Here is a 26,887-nt window from a genome sequence, read left to right on the forward strand (position 1 = left end):
CCTTCCGAGGTAGGTCAAATGAGGACCCGGATTGTTGGGGGCAATAAGCTGACTTTGTATAAAAAAAAAAAGAACACCGCTTGGGGGGGACGGAAAGCCCTACTAAGCAGGTATACACAAAAGCATGAAGGCTATTGCTTAACGCATTGTAAACCGCCCTGAGTCTCCGGAGAAGGGCGGCATATAAATCGAACCAATAAAATAAATAAACTTCAAACAATCGCTGAACAAATGAGCTCTGGTGGCTCAGCAGACTAATTAACATCCACTTACTTACACCTGCTGCCTGCAATTACTGCAAGTTCGAATCTCACCAGGCTCAAGGTTGACTCAGCCTTCCATCCTTCCGAGGTAGGTCAAATGAGGATCCGGTTTGTGGGGGGCAATAAGCTGACTTTGTGTAAGAAAGAACACCACTGGGGGGGGCCCCCGAAAGCCCAACTAAGCAGGTATATACAGAAGTATGAAGGCTATTGCTCAACGCATTGTAAGCCACCCTGAGTCTCCGTAGAAGGGGTGGCATATAAATCGAACCAATAAATAAATAAATAAATAAATAAATAAATAAATAAATAAATAAATAAATAAATAAATAAATAAATAAATAAATAAATAAATAAATAAATAAATAAATAAATAAATAAATACCGGAGAAGAAGCTATGCGAGATTAGGTTAACAACTCTTAATGCTTTTTAAGCAATGCTGTTACAGTGAGCTCTGGCACTTAGATCATTTGAGAGGAGTACTCCAATTTGTTTGAAATTGTATAGGATCTTTTGCTTGTGGTGGGGTTGGACTAGAAGACCTCCAAAGTTCCCTTCCAACTCTGGTCATTCTGTTATTCCTGCTCTTTGGCATTCCTATGAGGAAGGGGCTAGGATCAGCAGGCAGCCTTAAAAAAAAAAAAAAAAATCTCCCTGGATTTTAGGAGCGAAGGAAAGCAATCCTGCCCTTTGAAGTTCTCTTCTGCGAAACTGACCCTTTGCCCTTCCAGGCAGCGATGGCCAATTCTTTGAACTGTCTGTGTTTTGGGACAGCTTTCACTTTCAGCCCAGCCACCCCCCCCCCACGCCCCCACTGATCCCTTTCTCAGCACAACCAGTAGAACCACTCTGACCTTGGCTACATCAAGGGAGTTTATTTGCACCCGAGCCCCTGAAAACTCCTCTGCAGATGAGACTTTGTTTGTCCTGGGGGAAGGAATTCCTCCTTAGTTCCAGGTAGCTTCTCTCCTCGATGAGTTTCCATCCGTTCTTGCTGCTTCTTCTCCTGCCTTCAGGTGCTTTGGAGATGATCCCCTTCTTTGTGGCAGCCCCTCAAATATTGGAAGACTGCTATCATGTCACCTCTAGTCTTTCTCTTCATTAGATTATTCAATTTGGAACTGAGCTGGAAGGGACTTTGGAGATCTTCTATTCCAGGGGTCTCCAACCTTGGTAACTTTAAGCCTGGAGGACTTCAACTCCCAGAATTCCCCAGCCAGCAAAGCTTTGCTGGCTGGGGAATTCTGGGAGTTGAAGTCCTCCAGGCTTAAAGTTACCAAGGTTGGAGACCCCTGTAAATCTAGTCCAACCCGCTGCTCAAAGCAAATTCCTTTTCCATTTCCAAACAAATGGTTGTCTAATCTCCTCTTAAAAACCTCCAGGGATGGAGCACCCACAATCTCTGGTGGCAAGCAGTTCCACTGGTTAATTGTCCTCACCGTTAGGAAGTTTCTCCTTAATTCCAGGTTGCTTCTCTCCTCGATTATAGTTTCCACCCATTGTTTTTTTTTTTTTAATTTGATTTATATGCCGCCCTTTTCCGGAGACTCAGGGCGGCTTACAATGCATTAAGCAATAGCCTTCATCCTTTTGTATATTTATACAAAGTCAGCTTATTGCCCCCACAAACTGGGTCCTCAATTTACCTACCTTAGAAAGGATGGAAGGCTGAGTCAACCTTGAGCCTGGCGAGATTCGAACTTACAGTAATTGCAGACAGATGGTGTTAATCACAATGCTATCAGTCTGCTGAGCTACCAGGCCCGTTTCTTGTCCTGCCTTCAGGTGCTTTGGAAAATAATTTGACACCCCCCCTCCCCTCTTCTTTGTGGCAGCCCCTCAAATAGTGGAAAGTTCCTCCTTTTCATTAAACTAACAGAACGGAATAACAAGAGTTGGGAAGGGACCTCGGAGGTCCTCTATCCCAACCCGCTATTCAAGCAGAAAACCCTATCCCATTTCAGGCAAGCGGTTATCCAATTTGTTAATGACACAGTGATGTGAATCTGACTTCCCCTCGACTTTGCTTGTCAGAAAGCCGCAAGAGCTGATCACGGGACACAACCGTCACAAGTATGAGTTTTTGATCTCGTGACCTGCAAATGGTCGTAAGTGCGAGAAAACAGTCCCAAGTCCCCGTTTTCAGCGCTGCTCTAACTTCGAACAGTCGCTAAACGAACTGTTTTAAGTCGAGAACCACCTGTATTAAGGTCTCCTGCTCGGAGCAGCGGGTTGGACTAGAGGATCTCTGAGGTCCCTTCCCAGCCTTACGATTCTGTTCTGTGTTCCAGGGATGGGAGAGAAAGCCGAGACTGACCAGCAGCCGGTGAAAGGCAAAAGGTTGCCAGAAGAATGCGCCTCCCCCGCCCTTCCCACCCCAGGAAACCGACCCAGGCCAAGACCGCAAAGTTGTGGAGGGTGACACTTTGCAAAGGGCGAGGGGCCTCGCTTCCCCCCCACCCTCCGAGCCTTCTGCTTTCTGGAGATTAGCTCTCGGTTCCCGGAAACAGCAGCTCGGGCTCCTCTTCCTCTGGCTGGGTGCTGTGTGGCTTTGTGTGACTTGTGGGTCTATTATACGCAGGCTAAGTTGTTCAGTTGGGTTTTTACAGTTGTGGTTCTGAGAAGACACGACAGGATTGCAGAAACCCGAAAAAAAAAATGTTTTAAGTTTCTCAGGGTGCATTCTAAACTTTCTCTATTTCTCTCCCGCCCTCCCTATTTATTATCTATCATTTCTCTCTCTGTTATGTATTCTCTCTCCATTATCTGACACCCAGCTGTACATCTCCACCCCAGGCCACCCCAACGATGCCCTTGAAGTGATGTCCCAGTGCCTGGAGGCCGTGCGGGCCTGGATGGGGAGAAACAGGCTCCGACTCAACCCCTCCAAGACCGAGTGGCTGTGGCTTCCGGCGTCCCGGTATAGTCAGCTGACGCCATTGCTGGTTATTGGGGGCGAATCACTCGCCCCCACGGAGAGGGCTCATAACTTGGGCGTCCTCCTGGATGCACGGCTGTCGTTAGAAGATCATTTGACGGCCGTGGCCAGGGGGGCTTTTTATCAGGTCCGCCTGATACGCCAGTTACGCCCCTTTCTAGATCGGGACTCCCTACGCACAGTCACTCAGGCACTCGTCACTTCCCGCCTGGACTACTGCAACACTCTCTACATGGGGCTCCCCCTGGGGTGCACCCGGAGGCTCCAGCTGGTCCAGAACGCGGCCGCGCGGGGGATTATGGGGGCGACGAGGCGCTCCCACGTGACACCTCTCCTGCGCGAGCTGCACTGGCTCCCGGTGGTCTTCCAGGTGCGCTTCAAGGTGTTGGTGACTACCTTTAAAGCGCTCCATGGCTTAGGGCCGGGGTACTTACGAGACCGCCTTCTGCCACCAATAGCCTCCCACCGGCCAGTACGCTCGCACAGAGTGGGCCTCCTCAGGGTGCCGTCCGCCAGACAATGTCGACTGGCGACCCCCAGGGGGAGAGCCTTCTCTGTGGCGGCGCCCGCCCTCTGGAACAACCTCCCCCCAGAGATACATACAATAACACACCTCCGGATTTTTCGTCGGGCCCTGAAAACCCATTTATTTCAACTAGCTGGGCTGGCTTGAGTTAATTTTAAATTGATTTTAAATTGGGTTGTTTTAATTTACGGCCAAAATATTTAATTATTTTAAACTGCTTTTAAATTTTGTATGTATTGTTTTTTACTTTGGCTGTTCAACGCCCTGAGTCCTATTTTGGAGAAGGGCGGTATAGAAATTTAAATAATAAATAAATAAATAATAATAAATATCTCTCTCCTCCCTCTCTTATCTCTCATCTATTCTCTATTCTCTGTATCTTATCGTCTCTTATCTATTCTATTATGCATATCTATTATCTATTCTCTCTCAATCTATTCTCTATTTTTCCCCCTCCCTATCATCTCTCTCTCATCTCTCTCATCTATTCTCTCTCATCTATTATTTTTTTCTTTTTCCATCCATACATCTCTATTATATCTTTCTTAATCTATACTATTCTTCTTCTCATCCTTCCTATTGTCTATCTCATTTTCTACTTATGGCTATAACCTTGTTGCTTGTATCTCTACGATTTATATTGTTTTATTTAGTTTCCTAGTATGGTTCTGATTGCTTATTTAGTATCCTATGACTGCCACTAAGTGTCGTATCTTATGATTCTAGATGGATGTATTTTATTCTTCTTTATGTACACTGAGAGCATATGCACCAAAGACAAATTCCTTGAGTGTCCAATCACACTTGGCCAATAAACAATTCTATTCCATTCTATTCTATTCTATTCTATTCTGTTCTATTCTATTCTATTCTATTCTGTTCTGTTCTGTTCTGTTCTGTTCTGTTGTTCTGTTCTACTCTACTCTACTCTACTCTACTCTACTCTACTCTACTCTACTCTACTCTACTCTACTCTTCTATTCTATTCTTTCTTATTCTATTCTATTTCTATTTAGATTAGATTAGAATTCTTTATTGGCCAAGTGTGATTGGACACACAAGGAATTTGTATTATTTGTATTTGTATTCTATTCTGTTCTGTTCTCTCCTCTCTCAATTTTCTATTTTTTCTCTTTCTCCCTCCCTATCTACGGCATTATCTATCATCTTTCTCTCTATTCTCACTCTTTCTCAATCTATTCGCTCTCATCTCCTCTCTCTCAAACTATTATCTATTTTTTTTCTTTCTCCCTCCCTATTATCATCTCTTTTTCACTTTATTCTTTCTCAATATATTCTCTCTCATCTATTCTCTCTCTCAATCTATCATCTATCATCTCTCTCTCTCTCTCTCTCTCTCTCTCTCTCTCTCTCTCTTATTAAATTTTTATGCTGCCCATCTCCCCTACAAGGTGACTCTAAGCAAATAAAGAGCTAGACTCAAGAGGAACTCACTGCATCGTCTTTCAAATTTGGGCCTAAGAATGGGAGACCACTCAGAGATCCCAGGGAATTTTTGACAGCACTGGTGAAAGAGGGGACTGTTGTCCCATTCTGGTTTAGGGACTCTTCGGACAATTGCTGCCCACCTCAATGGGGAGAAGAAGCCACAGCAGAGGCTTTTGAGATCTGGTGTAACCTTAGAACACTTTTTAACTTCTTGAGGTGCTCTCTGAGCTTGGTTGATTTCTCGCAGGTATTTCATGACCCAACGTCAGCAGAGCAGTGATGGTATCAGCTATTTTGGGTAATGAAATGTCGGCAAGAAAACAGCTTAGAGGGCACCAAGGATTCCCACAATTGTCGTCCTCCTCCTCCTCTCTACAGACCTCACTTCCTTCTAGCACTAATGATGTTACCTAATTGGGCAATGAAACGTTAATAGTAGTGGCCAAAATTGTAGAACCCTTTTGGGAAAAGTGTATTTTCTAAAACTAGCTAATCGTAATAACACCACTTGTTTTTGGAGTGGTACCATAAAGTTATATATCAATGGAAAGATAATTTAATCAGGAATGTAATGCAATAACTTTTATGAAGGATTTGCTATTAGAATAGCAGTTACAGTAGAAAGACGAAAAGTGAAACAGGTAGAAAAAACGAGATATACAAAAATGATCCCCATGTCAGTTAATCCTTAGTTGGGTAACCTTTAGAATGAATTATGGCCTTACATCATCTTCCTATGAAGTGAACCAAGTCTTTGAGTTCTGCAGCTGTTGTAATGTGAAACCAAGATTGAATGATGGCTTCTATTAACTGGGTTTTATTGCTGGGCCGCTTCTGACTAACCAGTTTCTTGAGTCAGCTCCATAGATTTTCCATTGGGTGAAGGTCTGGGCTATTCCCAGGCCATTCCAGCAGTGGAATAGGATGATCTTGAAACTCCAAAAAAAGAAGTGGTGTTATTAACCATCAAACCTCAAAAATATACTTGTCCCCAAAGGTTTCCACAATTTTGGCCAGTACTATACAAAGAGACAACCAAGTAAAGAGAGCACCAAGGATTCGACAGTCCTCCTCCTTCTCCTTCCCCCAAACCTTTTAGAATAGAATAGAATAGAATAGAATAGAATAGAATAGAATAGAATAGAATAGAATAGAATAGAATTAGAATAGAATAGAATTAGAATAGAATAGAATTAGAATTAGAATAGAATTAGAATAGAGTAGAGTAGAATAGAATAGAATTAGAATAGAATAGAATTAGAATAGAATTAGAATAGAATAGAATTAGAATAGAATTAGAATAGAGTAGAGTAGAATAGAATAGAATAGAATTAGAATAGAATAGAATTAGAATAGAATTAGAATAGAGTAGAGTAGAATAGAATAGAATTAGAATAGAATAGAATTAGAATAGAATTAGAATAGAATTAGAATAGAGTAGAATAGAATAGAATTAGAATAGAATAGAATAGAATTAGAATAGAGTAGAGTAGAATAGAATAGAATAGAATAGAATAGAATTAGAATAGAATAGAGTAGAATAGAATTAGAATAGAATTAGAATAGAGTAGAATAGAATAGAATTAGAATAGAATAGAATAGAATTAGAATAGAATAGAATTAGAATAGAATTAGAATAGAGTAGAGTAGAATAGAATAGAATAGAATAGAATTAGAATAGACTAGAATAGAATAAGAATAGAATTAGAATAGAATAGAATTAGAATAGAATTAGAATAGAGTAGAGTAGAATAGAATAGAGTAGAGTAGAATAGAATAGAATAGAATTAGAATAGAATAGAATAGAATAGAATTAGAATAGAATAGAATAGAATAGAATAGAACAGAACAGAATAGAATAGAATAACAAGAGTTGGAAGGGACCTTGGAGGTCCTCTAGTCCAACCCCCTGCTCAGGCAGGAAACCCTACACCAGTTCAGATCAGATCTGATTAGGATAAGTCCACATATTCTAAAATTGGGGAACACTGACACATGCTGGCTGGGGAATTCTGGGAGATGAAGTCCACACATCTCAAAATAGTTTTAAGGTTAGGAAAACACTGGCTTAGGTACAAGAGCTGTGCCCAGCTCAGTTGTCTATCGCCTTTTAGCACTGATGATATTACCTAGTTGGGTCATGAAACGTCTGCAAGGAAAAAAATCAAGCTGAGAGCACCAAAGGATTCCCTCATTTTAACCCTGTGCTACACACAATTTTCCTTTATTGGCGTTTGTCTTCATGCTGGCACTGTGGTGGGGGGGGGGCAAACTGAGGGGCTCCCACTTCCTTGTTTGAAAGGAGAAACTTTTATTTTCCATTTCGGTTTTGCTTCCGCAAATCATTTCCCATCTTGTCCTTTGATGCAAACTGGGACCCTGACAGGTTGTACAAACCATTTTAACCTTGAAGCTGTATTTCACCCACTCAATCCAGAATGGATTGCAATTCCCCCCCCCACCCCCCACCCCCAGCGGAAGGAAGGAACGGTCTTGGTCCTGAGGTCCAGATGTCCTGCAGAGTCTGGTGGGCAGGAAAATCAGCTGAGGCTCTCCAGGCTGGACTTCATCCTTTCCATCTCGTGAAGGAAGCTGTAAAACTGGGGCAGGGTTAATTCTGGAAGGAGAAGGAGCGAAAGGTTCAGGATTAGCTACTCAAGCTTGTCTGAAATGGTACTAGAGGGCTTCCTGGCTGAGCAGGGGGTTGGACTAGAAGACCTCCAAGGTCCCTTCCAACTCTGTTATTCTGTTCTGTTCTGTTTTCTGTTCTGTTCTGCTCTGTTCTGTTCTACTCTAGTCTACTCTACCCTAATTCATTCTATTCTATTCTATTCTATTCTATTCTATTCTATTCTATTCTATTCTATTCTATTCTATTCTATTCCATTCCATTCCATTCCATCATATTCATTATTTCATTCTCTATTCTATTCTATTTCTATTCTATTTCTATTCTATTCCATTCTATTCCATCATATTCATTATTTAATTCTCTATTCTATTTTATTCTATTCATTCCATTCCATTCCATCATATTCATTATTTCATTCTCTGTTCTGTTCTGTTCTGTTCTGTTCTGTTCTGTTCTATTCTACTCTATTATTCTATTCTATCTTTATTCTATCTCTATTCTATTCCATTCTATTCCATCATATTCATTATTTCATTCTCTATTCTATTCCATTCCTATTCTATTCTATTCTATTCCATTCCATCATATTCATTATTTCATTCTCTATTCTATTCTATTCTATTCTATTCTATTCTATTCTATTCTATTCTATTCTATTCTATTCTATTCTTCTATTCTATCTCTATTCTATTTCTATTCTATTCCATTCCATTCTATCATATACATTATTTCATTCTCTATTCCATTCCATTCCATTCCATTTCTATTCTATTCTATTCCATTCCATTCCATTCCATTCCATTCCATTCCATCATATTCATTATTTCATTCTCTATTCTATTCTATTTCTATTCTATTCCATCATATTCATTATTTCATTCTCTATTCTATTCTATTCTATTCTATTCTATTCTATTCTATTCTATTCTTCTATTCTATCTCTATTCTATTTCTATTCTATTCCATTCCATTCTATCATATTCATTATTTCATTCTCCATTCCATTCCATTCCATTCCATTCCATTCCATTCCATTCCATTTCTATTCTATTCTATTCATTCCATTCCATATTCATTATTTCATTCTCTATTCTATTCTATTCTATTCTATTCTATTCTATTCTATTCTATTTCTATTTCTATTTCTATTTCTATTTCTATTCTATTCCATCATATTCATTATTTCATTCTCCATTCCATTCCATTCCATTCCATTCCATTCCATTCCATTCTCTATTGTAATTTCCAGGGTCTTTTTAAAAAATTAAGATTTCTTTATCCCATTTTCTTTTTTCTTTCATTTTAACTCAAGGCAGCAAACATACCTAATGTTCTTTCCACTTTCCCCCATCACAACAACCCTGTGAGGTGGATTGAGCTGAGAGAGAGAGGGACTGAGTCACCCAGGAGGCCTTCGTGCCTAAGGCAGGACTAGAACTCACCATCCCCTGGTGATTGGCCCAAAGTCACCCAGCCAGCTTTTGTGCCTAAGGTATGTCTGCCACTTGAGTTATTTATCAAAAAATAACAATGAAGGTGTTGTTATTTGACAAAATGAAACAAAAACAGTAAGAACTTGGAAAGCGTTAAAAGCATTCAACATTAAGAATTAAAACACGGCTGTCAACAAACACGGCTCTTATAACTCAGCAGAGGTAATCCTCGATTTACGACCACATTTCGGTTGCTAAGCGCCCAACATTTCGGTTGCTAAGCAAGACAGTTGTTCAGAAAATCATGCCCCATTTTACAACATTCTTTGCAACAGTCATTACAGGAATCCATGTCGTTGTTGAGTGAATCTCACGGCCATTAAATGAATCTAGCTTCCCCATTTGAACCTTTGCATGTCGGAAGCCAGCTGAGAAGTTCCCAAACGGTGTCGATCCCGAAACCCCGGGACACTGCAACTGTCATAAGTCCATGCCAGTTGCCAAGCCTTTGAATTCTGATCACGTGACTACGGGGATGCCGCAATGGTCACAAGTTACTTTTTTTCAGTTCTTTTTGTAACTACGAAGGGTCATTAAACGAACAGTTGTAATTCAAGGAATTCCTGTAGCTCAGTGTTTCTCAACCTTGGAAGCTTGAAGATGGGTGGACTTCAACTCCCAGAATCCCCCAGCCAGCAGCGCTGGCTGGGGGATTCTGGGAGTTGAAGTCCACCCATCTTCAAGCCTCTCTCCCTTTACTTGCAGAGTTTTCCCACAGACAATGCTGGCTTACTTACCTAGATATACTGGTTCCAGCCGGCTGCCTTTCTTAACCACCAGTTTCAGCTACAAGGAGATGACAAGTTGTGAAAAGTTGGGTGAGTTTCAGCAAAAGAGGCAGATGTCAGAAACCAAAATGCAACCCCTAGAATCTCCCACCACGGAACACTTGGAAGATACAAAAGGTGAAATTCAAGATTCTCGGATTTCAGAATCACAATCAGAATAGATCTGGAAGAGACCTTCTAGTGCAACAGTGTTGTGGCCCGTCAGCGGCCTGTGCAGCTAGTAGCTGATTCCGACAGCGAGGAGGCTGGTTTGGTGCTGCGCCAGCAGCCTGTGCAGCTGGCACTCGAGTCGGACAGTGAGGAGGCTGGAGAAGATGTGGTGCCAGAGGCAGGGATTCAGCCAGGGCCTTCAGAAGCTCCCATAAGTGAAGAGGAAGAAGAGGAGGAGCCTCTTCTCGATGCACGGGCGCGCAGAGCTGCCAAAAGGCAGGAGTGGCTCCTGAGGAGGAGGTCTCCTCGAGAGTAAGGCTTGGGGCTAATTGGCCACTCCCTTAGCCTATTTAAGGAGGAACGCCGACTGAAGCAATTTGCAGGGAACAACTTAGTTCACATACCTTCATGTTTTGTCTTGCTTATTTTACCAGCTTCCTGCAAATTGCTTCTGGGCATTCTGCCAACCATAGTAAGTTTTCAGTTATTATTCTTTGGATTCTTGTAAGAAAGTTAATTAACAGCCTTTGTTTGAAAAAGACTGATTTAATTTAGTAAACTAAGGTTTGTACAGACTGTGTGTGTGCTGCGTTCTTTGGGGTCCGTAGCTGGGGCAGAAAAAAACCCCTGGCCAAGCAGGAGACCCTTACAGAATAACAAGGGTTGGAAGGGACCTTGGAGAGCCTTGATAGTACAGGGGTTTAGTGCACCCTGTTATTAACACAGCTGCCTGCAATTACTGCAGGTTCGAATCTCGCCAAGGCTCAAGGTTGACTCAGCCTTCCATCCTTTCTAAGGTAGGTGAAATGAGGACCCAGTTTGTGGGGGCAATAAGCTGACTTTGTATAAAATATACAAAAGAATGAAGGCTATTGCTTAAAAAGGAAGAGCCTGTAGTACAGTGGACTAAAGCACTGTTATTAACAGATTAACATCTGCTGCCTGCAATTTCTGCTGGTTCGAATCTCTCCAAGGCTCAAGGTTGACTCAGCCTTCCATCCTTTCTAAGGTAGGTAAATTGAGGACCCAGATTGTGGGGGCAATAAGCTGACTTTGTATAAATATACAAAAGGATGAAGGCTATTGCTTAACGCACTGTAAGCCGCCCTGAGTCTCCGGAGAAGAGCGGCATATAAATCAAATTAAAAAAAAAAAAAAAAAACCCTGCTCAAGCAGGAGATCCTATACTATTTCTATCAAGTGGCTGTCCAGTCACTTCTTAAAAAAACCTCCAGTGATGGAGCACCCACAACTTCTGGTGGCAAGCTGTTCCACTGGTTAATTGTCCTCACTATTAGGAAGTTTCTCCTCAATTCTAGGTTGATTTTCTCCTTGATTAGTTTCCATCTGTTGTTTCTTGTCCTGCCTTCTGTGCTTTGGACAATACATTGAGCCTCTCTTCTTTGGGGCAGCCCCTCAAATATTGGAAGACTGCTATCATGTCCCACCCAGTCCTTCTTTCTTCTAGGCTAGCCGAAATTTATTCTGTATTTGCTGAATATACAGTTTGAATAATTGTCCATTTTGGGGAAAATATGGAAAGAAAATAGCTTATAATCAGTCCTCGACTTAGGACCACAATCCGAGTCCCAAATTTCCATTGCTAAGCGACACAGCGGTTAAGTCACTTTGGCCCCATTTTATGGCTTTCCTCGCCACCGTCGCTAAGTGAATCTCTGTGGTGGTTAAGTTAGTCACATGGTTGTTAAGTGAATCTGGCTTCCCCGCGTACTTGGCTTGTTGGAAGCTCGCAAAAGGTGAACCACCCAGTGGTGAAATCCAAATTTTTTTTACCACCGGTTCTGTGGGTGTGGCGGGGAAGGATACTGCAAAATCCCCATTCCCACCCCACTCCTGGGGGAAGGATACTGCAAAATCCCCATTCCCACCCCAGTCCTGGGGGAAGGATACTGCAAAATCCCCATTCCCACCCCACACCTGGGGGAAGGATACTGCAAAATCCCCATTCCCACCCCAGTCCTGGGGGAAGGATACTGCAAAATCCCCATTCCCACCCCACTCCTGGGGCCAGCCAGAGGTGGTATTTGCCGGTTCTCTGAACTACTCAAAATTTTCCGCTACCGGTTCTCCAGAACCTGTCAGAACCTACTGGATTTCACCCCTTGGACCACCTGATGCTGCAACCGTCATAAGTCCAGGCCAGTTGCCATGCCTCTGAATTTTGATCACGTGACCACGGGGACGATGCAACGGTCGTAAGTGTGAAAAAAGGACACCAGTCACTTTTTTCAGGGTCGCCTTAACTTCGAACGGTCACGAAAAAAAAAACACAGTTGTAAGTCGAGAACTGCCTATATATAAAGGGGAAATCACATGACTCCAGGACACTGCAACCCTGTCACAAATTCGAGTCAGTTGCAAAGCGTTCGAAGTTTGATGGTGTGACCACGGTCGTAAATGTGAAAAATGGCCATAAGTTCCTTTTTTTTCAGTGCCGTTATAACTTTGGTCACTAAACGAGCTGTTATAACTCGAGGACTACCTGTATGAGGTCTCCTCAAGCCCCTCCCCTGAGGCCTGTGCCAATTTCTGACTCTTCCCCCCTCTCCTGGTTCTACCTGTCCCTTCCCCAAATGCGTCTTACCTGCAGGAAAATGCTTCCTACTTTCTCCATCTCACTGCTTCCGGCCGTCACTATTGGAGAGAGAAACCAGCAGCAAAAAAGATTGATATGAAGGAGTTGGCAAAGGAGCCTTGGTAGTACAGTGGTCTAAAGCACCCTATTATTAAGACCAGCTGCCTGCAATTACTGCAAGTTCGAATCTCGCCAGGCTCAAGGTCGACTCAGCCTTCCATCCTTTCTAAGGTAGGTAAAATGAGGACCCAGTTTGTGGGGGCAATAAGCTGACTTTGTATAAATATACAAAAGAATGAAGGCTATTGCTTAACGCACTGTAAGCCGCCCTGAGTCTCCGGAGAAGGGCGGCATATAAATCAAATTAAAATAATAAAAAAAAGGTTGACTCAGCCTTCCATCCTTTCTAAGGTAGGTAAACTGAGGACCCAGTTTGTGGGGGCAATAAGCTGACTTTGTATAAATATACAAAAGTATGAAGGCTATTGCTTAGTGCACTGTAAGCCGCCCTGAGTCTCCGGAGAAGGGCGGCATATAAATCAAATTAAAAAAAAACAAAAACACCCTCTCTGCCCCCCAGAAAAGAACTCACCTCCGAATTTCCACTCCATGTCTGTTAGCTGATTAACCATCAGCGTCTGCCCCACAGCCAGGCGTGAGAGCGCAGGAGAAGTTTCCTTCCACTGGGACGAAGGCAAAAAAGAGAAGAGTGATAGATTAAGGAATATATTATTTATTCATTTGAATTACACAGAAATGTTAGAAACCGGAGATGTCAAACCATGTCAATTGTTTTTTTAAATTTGAATTATTAATAAAAAAACTTTTTAAAAAAAGACAAGAGTGGAATCAGTGATGGTTTTAATACAGTGTCCATGGGGTCCGAAGACTGCAAGGGAATTTCCCCGCAGCTGAGTAAGAGCTGGGACCTAATTTGGCATTTTTGTTTTATTTGGATTTATTAACCATTATGGTGTCGTCACACTTGCAGGCACAATTGTGGAACAGAATAAAAAGAGTTGGAAGGGACCTTGGAGGTCTTCTAGTCCAACCTTCTGTGCAAGCAGGAAACCTTATACTATTTCAGACAAACAGCTGTTCAATCTCTTCTTAAAAGCTTCCAGTGTTGGAGCATTCACAACTTCTGGTGGCAAGCAGTTCCACTGATTAATTGTTCTAACTGTCAGGAAGTTTCTCCTTAGTTCTAGGTTGCTTCTCTCCTTGATTAGTTTCCATCCGTTGCTTCTTGTCCTGCCTTCTGGTGCTTCGGAGAATAGTTTGACTCTCTCTTTTTTGGGGCAGCCCCTGAGATATTGGAAGACTGCTATCCTGTCTCCCCTAATCCTTCTTTTCATCAAACTAGACATACCCAGTTCCTGCAACCGTTCTTTGTATGTTTTCGCCTACAGTCCCCTAATCATCTCTGTTGCTCTTCCCTGCACTCTTTCTAGAGTCTCCACATCTTTCTTACATTGTGGTGAATTTACACTGAAACCTGCTGGCTGTGTTCACACAATGCATTAAGTAAAGATGGTTTACAGCACTTAACTGCAGTTTGCAGAGTTAAGTCAACTGGTTTGATTGAACCAAACCAAAAATTAACTTGCAAAATAACCCTTCACACAATGATCCCACTCACTTGCGTGATTTTTAATCTTAGAATAATGTTTCGCAATCTCAGCAACTTTTTAAGAGGAATGGACTTCAATTTCCCAGAATTCCCCAGCTAGCATTCTTGAAGGAGGGTGTATTTCAACTCCCAGAAGTCCCTACCCAGCATGCTTTAAGAGGAGTGGACTTCAACTCCTAGAATTCCCTAGAAAGCATGCTTTAAGTTGGATGGACTTCAATTCCCAGAATTCTCCAGCCAGTATATTTTTAAGAGGGATGGACTTCAACTCCTAGAATTCTCTAGAAAGCACCCCTTAAATTGGATGGACTTCAATTCCCAGAATTCTCCAGCCAGCATGCTTTAAGTGGGTGTTCAATTCCCAGAATTCTCCATCAAGTATATTTTTAAGATGGGTGGACTTCAATTCCCAGAATTCTCCAGCCAGAGTGCTTTAAGAGGACTCCAACCCTCTTAAAGTTCTCACAGCTGAGAGACATGGCCTTAGAAAGCGACCTAAGAATTTTCCAGGGAGAAAAACAACATTTACAGATACTCCTTACAGCGAGAAAATAGGAAAGAATTAAAGTTGCAGGTTTGGAAAAGAGACTTGGATTCCCTCTGCAATTTTGGGGATGGTGGTTTAAATTGCAAAAGGCGATCCTGGCCCACGGAGGAAAGCGCTTACCTGTTCTTCAAAATACCTGGCCTTTTCCTCGCTCAGCCCTGCAGGAGAAATTGGAGGTGGTCAAACAGGAGGAGTGAAGCCAGTGGCCCTCCAGAGAACTAAATGGGGCAGAGCAGGGGAGACCTACCCAGGGTGATAAGATCTGCTCGGACTTGTTCTGCAGACAGGCTCCGCTTTAAGGCACCTGGAATAAACATTGTGTAAAAAAAGGGAGCCCAGTTGACAAAGACACAAATGGAAGATAAGGCAGGGAGTGACCTCCCCGACCACAGAGCTAATTTATGGGAGAAAAACAAGCAAAAGCTAACTTCGGCCATTGCCGTGCTTGCAAATCTGCAACCTAAATTTGAAGCTTTTTTAAATTTTTATTTTATTTCTATTTTTTTGTTTTACTATTTGAAGTTTATTTTATTTTATCTTGTTTCTATTTGTTTGTTTTATTATTTGAAGTTTATTTTGTTTTGTTTCTATTTTTTGTTTTATTATTTCAAATTTATTTTATTTTATTTTGTTTCTATTTTTTGTTTTATTATTCGAAGTTTATTTTATTTTATTTTGTTTCTATTTTTTGTTTTATTATTTGAAGTTTATTTTATTTTATTTTGTTTCTTTTTTGTTTTATTATTTGAAGTTTGTTTTATTTTTTCTATTTTTTGTTTTATTATTTCAAATTTATTTTATTTTATTTTGTTTCTATTTTTTGTTTTATTATTTGAAGTTTATTTTATTTTATTTCTATTTTTTGTTTTATTATTTCAAATTTATTTTATTTTATTTTGTTTCTATTTTTTGTTTTATTATTTGAAGTTTATTTTATTTTGTTTCTATTTTTTGTTTTATTATTTGAAGTTTATTTTATCTTGTTTCTATTTTTTGTTTTATTATTTGAAGTTTATTTTATTTTGTTTCTATTTTTTGTTTTATTATTTGAAGTTTATTTTATCTTGTTTCTATTTTTTGTTTTATTACTTTATTTCTATTTTTAATTTTATTGTTATTTTTATTTGATTTCTACTTTTATTTCATTTCTATTTTTTATTTGATATTATTTGTTTTCTATTTATTTTATTTAAAACATTTATATAGCTGCCCATCTTTCAAAGAAATCTGAAGGTTATTTTATGTATTTTATTTCTATTTTATTTTTTACTTGTTTTATTATTATTCCATTGTACATTATATTTTGTTTCATTGCTATTTTTTATTTGGTTATATCTCTTCTTATTTTAATTTATTTGAAAGGTTTATATAGCTGTCTATCTTTCAAAGAACTTGGGGTGAGTCCCAATTAAAGATGAAAAGACACATAAAATAAAAATAAAACTATCAAACTAAATCAATTAAAACAAGAAAGCTAAATTCTGGCCAAACAGGATGCTTGCAATCCAGTCTAAACCTAGTTTATTTTACTTTACTTTTTTATTTTTATTTTTTTAATTTATTTTTATTATTTATTTTATTTTATTTTATTATTTTATTATTTTATTTTATTTTATTTTATTTTATTTATTTTATTTTATTATTTTATTAATTTAATTTAATTTAATTTAATTTAATTTAATTTAATTTAATTTAATTTAATTTAATTTAATTTAATTTTTTATTTTTTATTTTACTTTAGTTTACAGCAGGGGTGAAATCCAGCAGGTTCTGGAGAACCGGTAGCGGACATTTTGAGTAGTTCGGAGAACTGGCAAATGCCACCTCTGGCTGGCCCCAGAGTGGGGAGGGAATGGGGATTTTGCAATATCCTTCCCCTGGAGTGGGGTGGGAATGGATGCAGTATTCTTCCCCTGCCATGCCCACTAAGTCACGCCCACAGAACCAGTAGTAAAAAAAAATGGATTTCACCACTGGTTTACAGTAATAAACAATACCCCAATCAAGGAACTACCGACTTAGACAAACAAACTAACAATAAACCATAGGCTAATCAAAGAACCACTGAAAGGAAAACAACATTCCCATCAACACTAACAGCGAAAGCCACTTGTATATAAACAGAGAGCAAATCCTTCCTTCTAACACTGATGATGTTACCTAGTTGGGTCATGAGACATCTGCAAGAAAACAATTCTTGTGTGGTTTCCGACATCCCGATATAGTCAGCTGGTGCCATCACTGGCTATTGGGGGTGAATCGCTGGCCCCCACGGAGAGGGTTCGCAACTTGGGCGTCCTCCTGGATTCACGGCTGTCTTTAGAAGAGCACTTGACGGCCGTGACCGGGAGGATTTTTCATCAGGTTCGCCTGATCTGCCAGTTGCGTCCCTTTCTGGATCGGGACTCCTTACGCACAGCCACTCATGCCCTCGTCACCTCTTGTCTGGACTATTGTAATGCTCTCTACATGGGGCTCCCCTTGAGGAGCACCAGGAGGCTCCAACTGGCGCAGAGTGCGGCCACGCGGGTGGTTATGGGAGCGACATGGCGTTCCCATGTAACACCCCTCGTGTGCGAGCTGCACTGGCTCCCGGTGGTCTTCCGGGTGCGCTTCAAGGTTTTGGTTACCACCTTTTAAAGCGCTCCATGGCTCAGGACCTGGGTACCTGCGGGACCGCCTACTACCACCAATAGCCTCCCACCAGCCAGTATGCTCTCATAGAGAGGGGCTCCTCTGGGTGCCGTCTGCCAAACAATGCCGACTGGCGGCCCCCAGGGGGAGAGCCTTCTCTGTGGGGGCACCTACTATCTGGAACGAGCTCCCCCCGGAGATACGGAGGATCCCGGATCTGTGCACCTTCCGCCGCGCTTTAAAGACCTTTTTATTTCACCAGGCGGGCCTGGCCTAATTTTCTCCCTCTTTTATAAAAGATATTTAATTTTTAATATTTTTTAGTATTTTATATATTCAAATTTTAAAATTGGTTTTAAATTGATTGGAGTTTTAATTTGTCTGGGCCAAAACTATTTAATTTGATTTTAATTCCACTTTTAAATTTTGTATGTATGTATTTTATTGTTTGGCTGTGCACCACCCTGAGTCCTTCGGGAGTAGGGTGGCATAGAAATCAAATCAAATCAAATCAAATAAATAAATAAATAAATAAATTCAGAGAGCACCAAGGAACGCACAATTCAACCCTGAGCTACCCATCTTCCCTTCTATCGGTCTTCTTATCTGTAGTTATTTCTTTGCCTCCTATCAGCTCTCTTTTTCTTAGCAGCAAGACTGTTTGCTGCTTCTTATAATGCCTGGTAGATTGCACTGGAGGGTAAGAAATTCCATTACAATCAGAATTTCTTATGACACCTTCTGGATAGAGTGGAAAGAACTGGAGCTACGCACCAGTGGCAAACTGCGACTCAGAAAAACCACCCTGAGTTCATATAATTCAGTTTTAGCTTTGTAAACATTTTATCTTTGATTTTTGATTTTCGCTTGTCAAAACCGTATTTTATAAACTCTATTCTTAACTGGGCTTTTTTAGTACCATTTTATATTACTGTATATTGTGGTTTTTAAAATGCCCAGTTGGTTAAGTGATGGGCAGTGTAGAAATTAGATAGGTAGGTAGGTAGGTAGGTAGGTAGGTAGGTAGGTAGATAGATAGATAGATAGATAGATAGATAGATAGATAGATGGATGGATAGATATAGATGGAGAGACAAATAGACAGATACATAAAGATATAGATCAGGGGTAAAATCCAGCAGATTCTGACAGGTTCTGGAGAACCGGTAGCGGAAATTTTAAGTAGTTTAGAGAACCGGCAAATACCACCTCTGGCTGGCTCCAGGAGTGTGGTGGGAATGGAGATTTTGCAGTATCCTTCCCCTGCCACGCCCACCAAGCCACGCCCACAGAACTGGTAGTAAAACAATTTGGATTTCACCACTGATATAGAAGATAGATAGATAATAGATAAATAGATGATTGATAAATGATAGGGAAAGAGAAAGAGAACGAGAAAGAAAAAAGAAAGAAAGAAAGAAAGAAAGAAAGAAAGAAGGAAAGAAAGATAAGAAAGAGAAAGAAGAAAGAAAGAAAGAAAGAAAGAAAGAAAGAAAGAAAGAAAGAAAGAAAGAAAGAAAGAAAGAAAGAAAGAAAGAAAATTATTAAGCTGTTGGGTCTTCTGGGAAGTTCTTTGAAGATTAAAGATTTCTGCACTCTGTGTGTGTGTGAGTGAGATTGCCCATCACAACTGACAAAAGCAGAATTGCACTATAAACCCCACCCTTTCGGATGGGCATTGTGTATGCACATACCTAAGGGCAGGGGTTTGGGGGGGGGGTCATGACTACACAACGCCCGTCATTTGGAGGGAAACTTCTGATCTTGCAGAAGCCTCTGAGCAAGGGGGATGCACCAGACTGAACCCCAAATGTGTTTTTTTTCAGGTGGAGGAGAGATTTTTCCTTATCCTCCCCTCTTCTGCCCCATTTGTTTATTTATTTATTAGATTTTTTATCCTGCCTTTATTACTTTGTAGGGAACTCAAGACGATGAATGTACCACAACCAGCTTTTGTGCCTAAGGTAGGACTAGAACTCACATTCTCCTGGCTATTGACCCAAAGAACACCCAGCCAGCTTTTATGGCTAAGGCAGGACTAGAACTCACCCTCTCCTGGTGATTGGCCCAAAAGCACCTAGTCAGCTTTCCTGGCTAAGGTAGGACTAGAACTCACCGTCTCCTGGTGGTGACCCTTTGAGAGCTGTATGCAATGAAGTTTCATTTTAATGTATGCCGATTAGTGTACATTCAAAGTGTCAATAAAGTTATTGTAAGTCTAAGTCATTGATCCAAACTCACCTAGGCAGCTTTCGTGCCTAAGGCGGGACTAGAACTCACAGTCTCCTGGTCATTGGCCCAAAGTCACGCAACCAGCTTTCGTGCCTAAGGCAGGACTAGAACTCAGAGTCTCCTGGTCATTGGCCCATAGTCATCCAGCTGGCTTTCATATTTATGTTAGAACTAGAACTCACAGTCACCTGGTCATTGGCCCAAAGTCACCTAGCCAGCTTTCATGCCTAAGACTGGACTAGAACTCACAGTCACCTGACCTTTGGCCCAAGATCACTCAGCCAGTTTTTGCGCCTAATGCAGGACTAGAAATCACCATCTCCTGGTGATTGGTCTAAAGTCACCTAGCCAGCTTTCGTGCCTAAGACTGGACTAGAACTCACAATCACCTGGTGATTGGTCCAAAGTCACCCAGCCAACTTTCATACCCAAAACAGGACTAGAACTTCCTGTCTCCGGATTTCTAGCCTGGTCCCCTCACCTCCAAGACCACAGTGGCTTTCAGAGTGGTTCTCTCCCCCCACCACCACCCCAGAGGCCTACCATAGACCTGCCCCACACTCACCACTGGGCACCAGCAAGAGGCTTTTGACGATACTCTTCAGAGGGCCGAGGCTGATTTTATTCCCCGTTGCGAAGTCGGACAGGTGAGCCAGGAACCTCTCCACCTGCCAGGCACAAGAGCAAAGCGTGCATTGCCCCAGGTTTCTCACACTTCCCTTGCACACGTGTAAAAGTGAGTCTCGGAGGTAGGAGCTGCCCTGCTCACCACAACTCCATGGGGAGGAGGAGCTCATAGCTGTCGATGGGTTTTCCAAGGGGATCCCTTTGAGGCCTCTTCTCTAAATCCCGTTGCCCTCGAGGCAATTTGGAAGAGGCCCGGGGGGGGGGGGGGGAGGAAAAAGGCTAGCTGGCAGAACTGAAAAATACAGGGAGTCCTTGGCTTATGGCCACAGTTGGGCCCCAAGTTTCCGTTGCTAAGCGAGACACTTCTTAAGGGTCTACTGCCCCATTTTACATGCTTTCTTGCCACAGTTGCTAAGTGAATCTGGTTATTAAATGAATCTGGTTTCCTCGCTGACTTTGCTTGTGAGAAGGTTGTAAAAGGGGACACATATATATATATATATTAACTGTACACACACACACACACACACACACACACACACACAGGTGTGTGTGTGTGTGTGTGTGTGTGTTTTTCCTCTAGCCAGGTTTTTCCTACGTAACCAAGGTTTTTCTGCAGCCCTAGCTCAGTGGAATCACATCCACTCGATTCTGGACTTTTTTCTTTCTGGCAGCCAGCAAGTTCTTGCTGCCAGGTGAGAGACTTATATAGATCTATTTCTGGCTCATTAGCCATCATCAGTAAGCCACACCCACATCTCATATATCCTCCCTGTAAAGGTACAATATCTATTAATATCTATGAAATAGATCTAATATCTATGAAAAACCTGGCTAGAGGAAAAACACACATAAATCCTACGAAGAAGTAAGAATATATATATGTGTGTGTGTGTGTGTGTATGTGAGCCCTGGTGGTGCAGCAGATTAAAGCACTGTTATTAACATCAGCTGCCTGCAATTATTAAGTTCGACTCTCCCCAGGCTCAAGGTTGACTCAGCCTTCCATCCTTTCTAAGGTGGGTAAATTGAGGACCCGGATTGTGGGGGCAATAAGCTGACTTTGTATAAATATACAAAAGTATGAAGGCTATTGCTTAACGCACTGTAAGCCACCCTGAGTCTCCGGAGAAGGGCGGCATATAAATAAATAAATAAAAAAAGTGTGTGTGATCGCCTTTTGCGACTCTATACAGGTAGAACTAGACTTATGATTCATTTAGTGACCATTCTAACTTACGACGGCACTGACAAACGTGACTTATGACCATTTGTCCCACAGCCGTTGCAGCCTCCCCAGGGTCACGTCATCAAAATTCAGATACTTGGAAACTGACTCGTATTTATGACGGTCGCAGTGTCCCCGGGGTCACGTGATTCTTCCTTTTGCAACTTTCAAAGTCAAGCAAAGTCCACGGGGAAGGCAGGTTCACTAAACCACCATCTTACTAATATAACATCTGTAATGCTTCGCTTAACAACGGTGGCAGGAAATGTCGTAAAATGGGGCAAAATTCACTTAACACGTTTCTCACTTAGCAACGTAAATGTTGGGCTCAGTGGTGGTCGTAAGTTGAAGACCACCTGTATATAATATACAGTATTATATAAGTACACAGTGTATATAATATATATGTATATAAAACATATATGTATATAATATACATATATATGTGTATGTGTTTGCATATGTGTATGTATACTCTGTGTTTGTGTGTGTGTGAATGCACACAAATATACAACTGAAATTCTGCTCCCAATTGTGGTCATAAATCAAGGACTACCTATAATGCTATTATTGAAAACTTTGTTATATAGAAGAAATATTTTCAGCATCGCCTATAAACCGCCTTCACTCGCACTTAAAAGAAAACAGGGGGGGGCTTCATCCGGGGGGGGGAACCCTCCTTTTTCGATTCCTCCCCCTCCCTCTTCCCAAAAGTGGAATACCTCTTTGGGTTCTCGCAGGAATTGGAAAAGCACCTCCACGAGGGTAGAAAATTGCTGGGGAAAAAGAAGAAAGACAGACCGTCATCCAACAGGAAAAGCTTCGCGCTTCCTTTCCTCCTTCCTGACTGAAAACAAGCAGCATATAAATTTAATCAACAAAGAAATAAGCGAGAGAGAGAGAGAGAGAGAAAGTTGGGACTAAATGCAGGGGGCGTGTCCAAACCTGGCGATTTTAAGCCTCGTGGACTTCAACTCCCAGAATTCCCCAGCCAGCACAGATTAGAATTAGGGATTTTATAGTTGGCTGGCTGAGGAATTCTGGGAATTGAAGTCCACGAGGCTTAAAAGTGGTTAAGATTGGAGACCCCAGGCCAGCGGTGAAGGTACCAAGGCTAGAAAGCGGGAGGCCACGAGTTCAAATTCCTACCCTAGCCTTCTGGGTGACTTTGCGTTAAATCATCAGGAGGCTGTGAGTTCTAGTCCTGCCTTAGGCAGGAAAATTGGCAGAAAGACTTTGGGCCCATGGAGTCCCAGTCCTGCCTTAGGTACAAAAATTAGCTGGGTGACTTTGGGCCAAACACCAGGAGATGGTGAGTTCTAGTTCCGCCTAAGGCATAAAAGCCTCTCAGCCCAACCCACCTCACAGGATTGTTGTTGCAGGGAAAATAGGAGGAGGAAACTGCGATGGATGTGCTGGCCACCTTGAGCTATTTGTAAAAACAATAAAAGTGAGATATAAACAAACAAAACAAAAAATATTACCCTCTGCTCCCTTTTGTCCCCTGGCAGAATAGAATAGAATAGAGCTGGGAGGGACCTTGGAGGTCTTATAGTCCAGCCCCCTCTACCATGGTACGTGGTACAGAACGTGGTACAGGTCCGGCAGCCCCTGACGTGAGTCCCCAAAGGACCACAGCATCCTTGTGGGCTGCCCATCATTTTGAGTGTTTCAGAACCGGAGGAGGGGGGGGGGGGGTTAGGGGGATTATAGAAAATGGCTGCCTGGTTAGCGGGGAGGGGGTTTGGGCATTCACAAAATGGCTGCCGGGGAGCTGCGACCAGCCCCCAAAACAGCCACGCTGTCGAGAAATGATGACTCAGACCATTTGCAAAACCGCAAAGTCACAGAATTGAAGTTTGTGCCACTAAATTCCCGGAAGACAAAACTCCATTATTTTTTTCCCCCACCAGTTCTTCCTTGCCCCCCCACCTCCCCTCCTTGTCTTCTCCCCTCTTTTGGGGAGGGACAGGTGGGCTGGTCATCCAACCCCCAACTCTGGTCTGCAAGCCCACCCACTCCCAAGGAGGCAGGCCCCCAGAGGTCTGGGGGAATCAGGGATTCTTCCCCCCTCCCCACCATTTTTTTCTTTCAATTTCACAAAAGGCCTCTGAATTTTAAATTTAAAGCCGGACAATTTTTGTAGCTCTGGGTTGAACCGTGGGGGGTCCTTGGTGGTCTCTGAGCTCGGTCCTAATCCCACTATACAGGTAGTCCTCAATTTACAACAGTTCATTTAGTGGCTGAAGTTACAACGGCACTAAAAAAAGTGAGTTGTGAGTTATGACCATTGCAGTATCCCTACAGTCACGTGATCAAAATTAAGACACCTGGCAACTGACTCGTATTTATGACGGTCACAGTGACTCGGAGGTTCACGTGATCCCCTTTTGCAACCTTCTGATTCACTTAACGACCGGCTTACTAACTTATCAACTACTGCAGCGATTCACTTAGTAACCGTGGCAAGGAAAGTCATAAAATGGGGCCAAAACTCACTGAATCAAATGTTTCACTTAACAACAGAAATTTTGGGCTCAATTGCAGTCGTAAGTCGAGGACTAGCTGTATTGGAAGCTTGGAACCAACTTCCAGTGGAGATCCTCTATAACTGAGTTTAAACATACTTGGGACAAGCCCATATCCATCATCGGACAAAAACTGAAATACATTTTAATACATTTATAATAATAAATTGAATTAAAAAGAAAACAAAAAATTCAAAAGGCAGACTGGATGGACCAGTGGGTCTTTTTCTGCTATCGCTTTTCCATATATTTATATTTATTTAAATTTTTGCAGATGTTTCATGACCCAACTAGGTAATATCATCAGGACTAGAAGGAAGGGGATTTTTGCTCTGCATGTCCCCTAGCTGGGTGGCAAAACATCTGCCAAAAAAAAAAAAAAGTTCAGAAATCACCAAGGACCCCAGACTCCTCCTCCTCCTCCTCCTCCTCTTCCCCACAGACCCCACTCCCTTCCATCCAGCACTGATGATGTTCCCTAGCTGGGTTGCGAAACGTCTGCAAGAAAAACCACCCGGCTCAGAAAGTCCCATGACTTAAAAGCCCAGCCCGGCACAATAGGCGCCAGACCCATCATCCCCAGATGAAAAACCTGGTGCCCTATTGCAGGAGTGGGCAATTTGTGGCTCTTTTACAACCTGTGGACTTCAACTCCCAGAATCCCCGAGACTGTCTCAGGAATTCTGGGAGTTGAAGTCCACAGCTTGTAAAAGAGCCACAAATTGCCCACTCCTGCGACCTATTGCAAAGCAAGGCAAGGCGTTACAATCCCCAGGACCTGTCGAAGAAACCACCATGCGTTGGGATCGACACAAGGCAACGAATCGTGGTTTAGGGGAAATGTCTGAACGCCCTTCTTGCAGGTTGGCACAGTTGCAACTAGCCTGGTCCAGTAAATGCAAGAGGTTTTACTTAATTAATCAACAGATGGGCTTTGGCATCCTGCCTTAAACCCTCCCTTGCTGCTTAAAAGCAGGGGGGTCTCCAACTTTGGGCACTTTACGACGGGGGGGGGGACTGCAACTCCTTCAACTTCAATTCTGGGAGTTGAAGTCCCCCACCGTCGTAAAGTGCCCAAAGTTGGGAGACCCCCTGGCTTAAACAGCCATCTAAGCCCCTCGGAAGGAAAAAGCCCCCTCCGGGAGGCAGCCCACCCTGCAGGGAGCCCCCTCCCCATTCTCAGAGGTGGGGGGGGACTGCATGGCCAAGCGACCCCCTCCAGGCCAGGGAAAGAAGAAGGCAAGCTTGGGAGACCCCCCTCTCCTCTCCACCTTTCCCCCCGCCCCTTCCCCACCTAAGCGGGCTGAAGAGTGTGGGGGGGGTCTCTCCTGAAGTTCCCCCCCCACTCGCCTGGAGGACCCCCCCTCCCACCCACTGGTCCCCTGCGCCCCGCCACCTGCGCGCTCAGCTGGTTGAGCAGCTGCAGGTCGGCGCTGACCGCCTCCGGCACCGGCTCGCGGGTGAAATTCAGCAGCCCCATAGCCCGGCTCGGCTCGGCTCGGCCCCGCTCCGCCTCTCCCCTACCCCCCCCCCCCCAGCGCTCCGCCCTATAAGTCCGGCTCAGCTGAGCATCAGCGCCGGCACTTTCGAGCCTCCTCTCCATCCTCCTCCGCCTCTTTGCTTCCCACGCCCCGGGAGCAATGAGAGAGACCCCCCCACGCCCCCCCCACGCCCCCCAAGGATGCCCGGCATCGCTCCCCCCCGCTACCCCACTCTCCAGTAAACCCCCCCACCCCCCCTTGTGGCTCGCGTGAACGGGCGAGGAGTCTCGTCTTTGGACCGTGGGAACCAGCCGCGTTTGGGGTCCTGCGTTGCTCCGGAGGGTTTGGGGGGGGGAAGAGGAGGAGGAGGAAGAGTGTGGGGTCCTTGGTGGTCTCTGACTCAATTAGGGTTGCCAGATCTGCTTCCCAAAAATAGCAGACAAGCGGGGGTGGGTGGGTGGGTGGGGGTGGTGGTTAAGTAGTAAAAAAATTTTTTACAATGAAATTATATATTTTCTTACAAACATTTTAACACGTATTAAAATAATCACTTCAAAACTTTACTTAACATTCAAGACGTCAAATGTACCATCGTGATATGCAAAATATGAAATTACATTTTAATTTTCATCATCAAGCTTTTGAATTAAAAAAAAATGTCCACTATTTTGTGAAAAAAATAAATAAATAGTGAACATAATGGGGAAAAAAGCAGACTGTCCGCTCAAATGGTGGACACCTGGCAACACTTATCTCTGAGCTGGGTGGTTTTCTTGCAGATGTTTCGTAACTCAGTTAGGGAACATCATCAAGGAAGGAAGGAAGGAAGGAGGGAAGGGAAGGAAGGAAGGAAGGAGGGAGGGAGGGGGAGGGAAGGGAAGGAAGGAAGAAGGGAGGGAGGGAGGGAAGGAAGGAAGGAGGGAGGGAGGGAGGGAAGGAAGGAAAGGAAGGAAGGAGGGAGGGAGGGAGGGAAGGAAAGGAAAGAGGAAGGGAAGGAAGGAAGGAAGGAGGGAGAGAAGGAAAGGAAAGAGGAAGGGAAGGAAGGAAGGAAGAAGGGAGGGAGGGAGGGAAGGAAGGAAAGGAAGGAAGGAGGGAGGGAGGGAAGGAAAGGAAAGAGGAAGGGAAGGAAGGAAGGAAGAAGGG

The 26,887-nt window shown here is 42.9% G+C and overlaps 1 protein-coding gene across 1 annotated transcript; it reads right to left on the reverse strand.

Annotated features, from left to right (window-relative positions):
• Positions 1–7,068: 7,068 nt before the first annotated feature.
• COMMD7 (COMM domain containing 7) lies at positions 7,069–25,768 on the reverse strand. The gene is made up of 9 exons (XM_070940285.1): positions 25,660–25,768; positions 22,458–22,511; positions 20,446–20,548; positions 15,262–15,318; positions 15,135–15,172; positions 13,430–13,520; positions 12,847–12,896; positions 10,041–10,089; positions 7,069–7,795 (listed from the first exon to the last, which is right to left on the reverse strand). Exons 1-9 carry the CDS (start codon positions 25,741–25,743, stop codon positions 7,719–7,721), a joined length of 603 nt encoding a protein of 200 aa, XP_070796386.1. The 5' UTR covers positions 25,744–25,768; the 3' UTR covers positions 7,069–7,718.
• Positions 25,769–26,887: the final 1,119 nt, after the last annotated feature.

The sequence above is a fragment of the Pituophis catenifer genome, unplaced genomic scaffold (genome assembly GCF_029215685.1).
Source record: "Pituophis catenifer annectens isolate HBS135680 unplaced genomic scaffold, rPitCat1.0.hap2 SCAF_3, whole genome shotgun sequence".
NCBI classification, from domain to species: Eukaryota; Metazoa; Chordata; class Lepidosauria; order Squamata; family Colubridae; genus Pituophis; species Pituophis catenifer.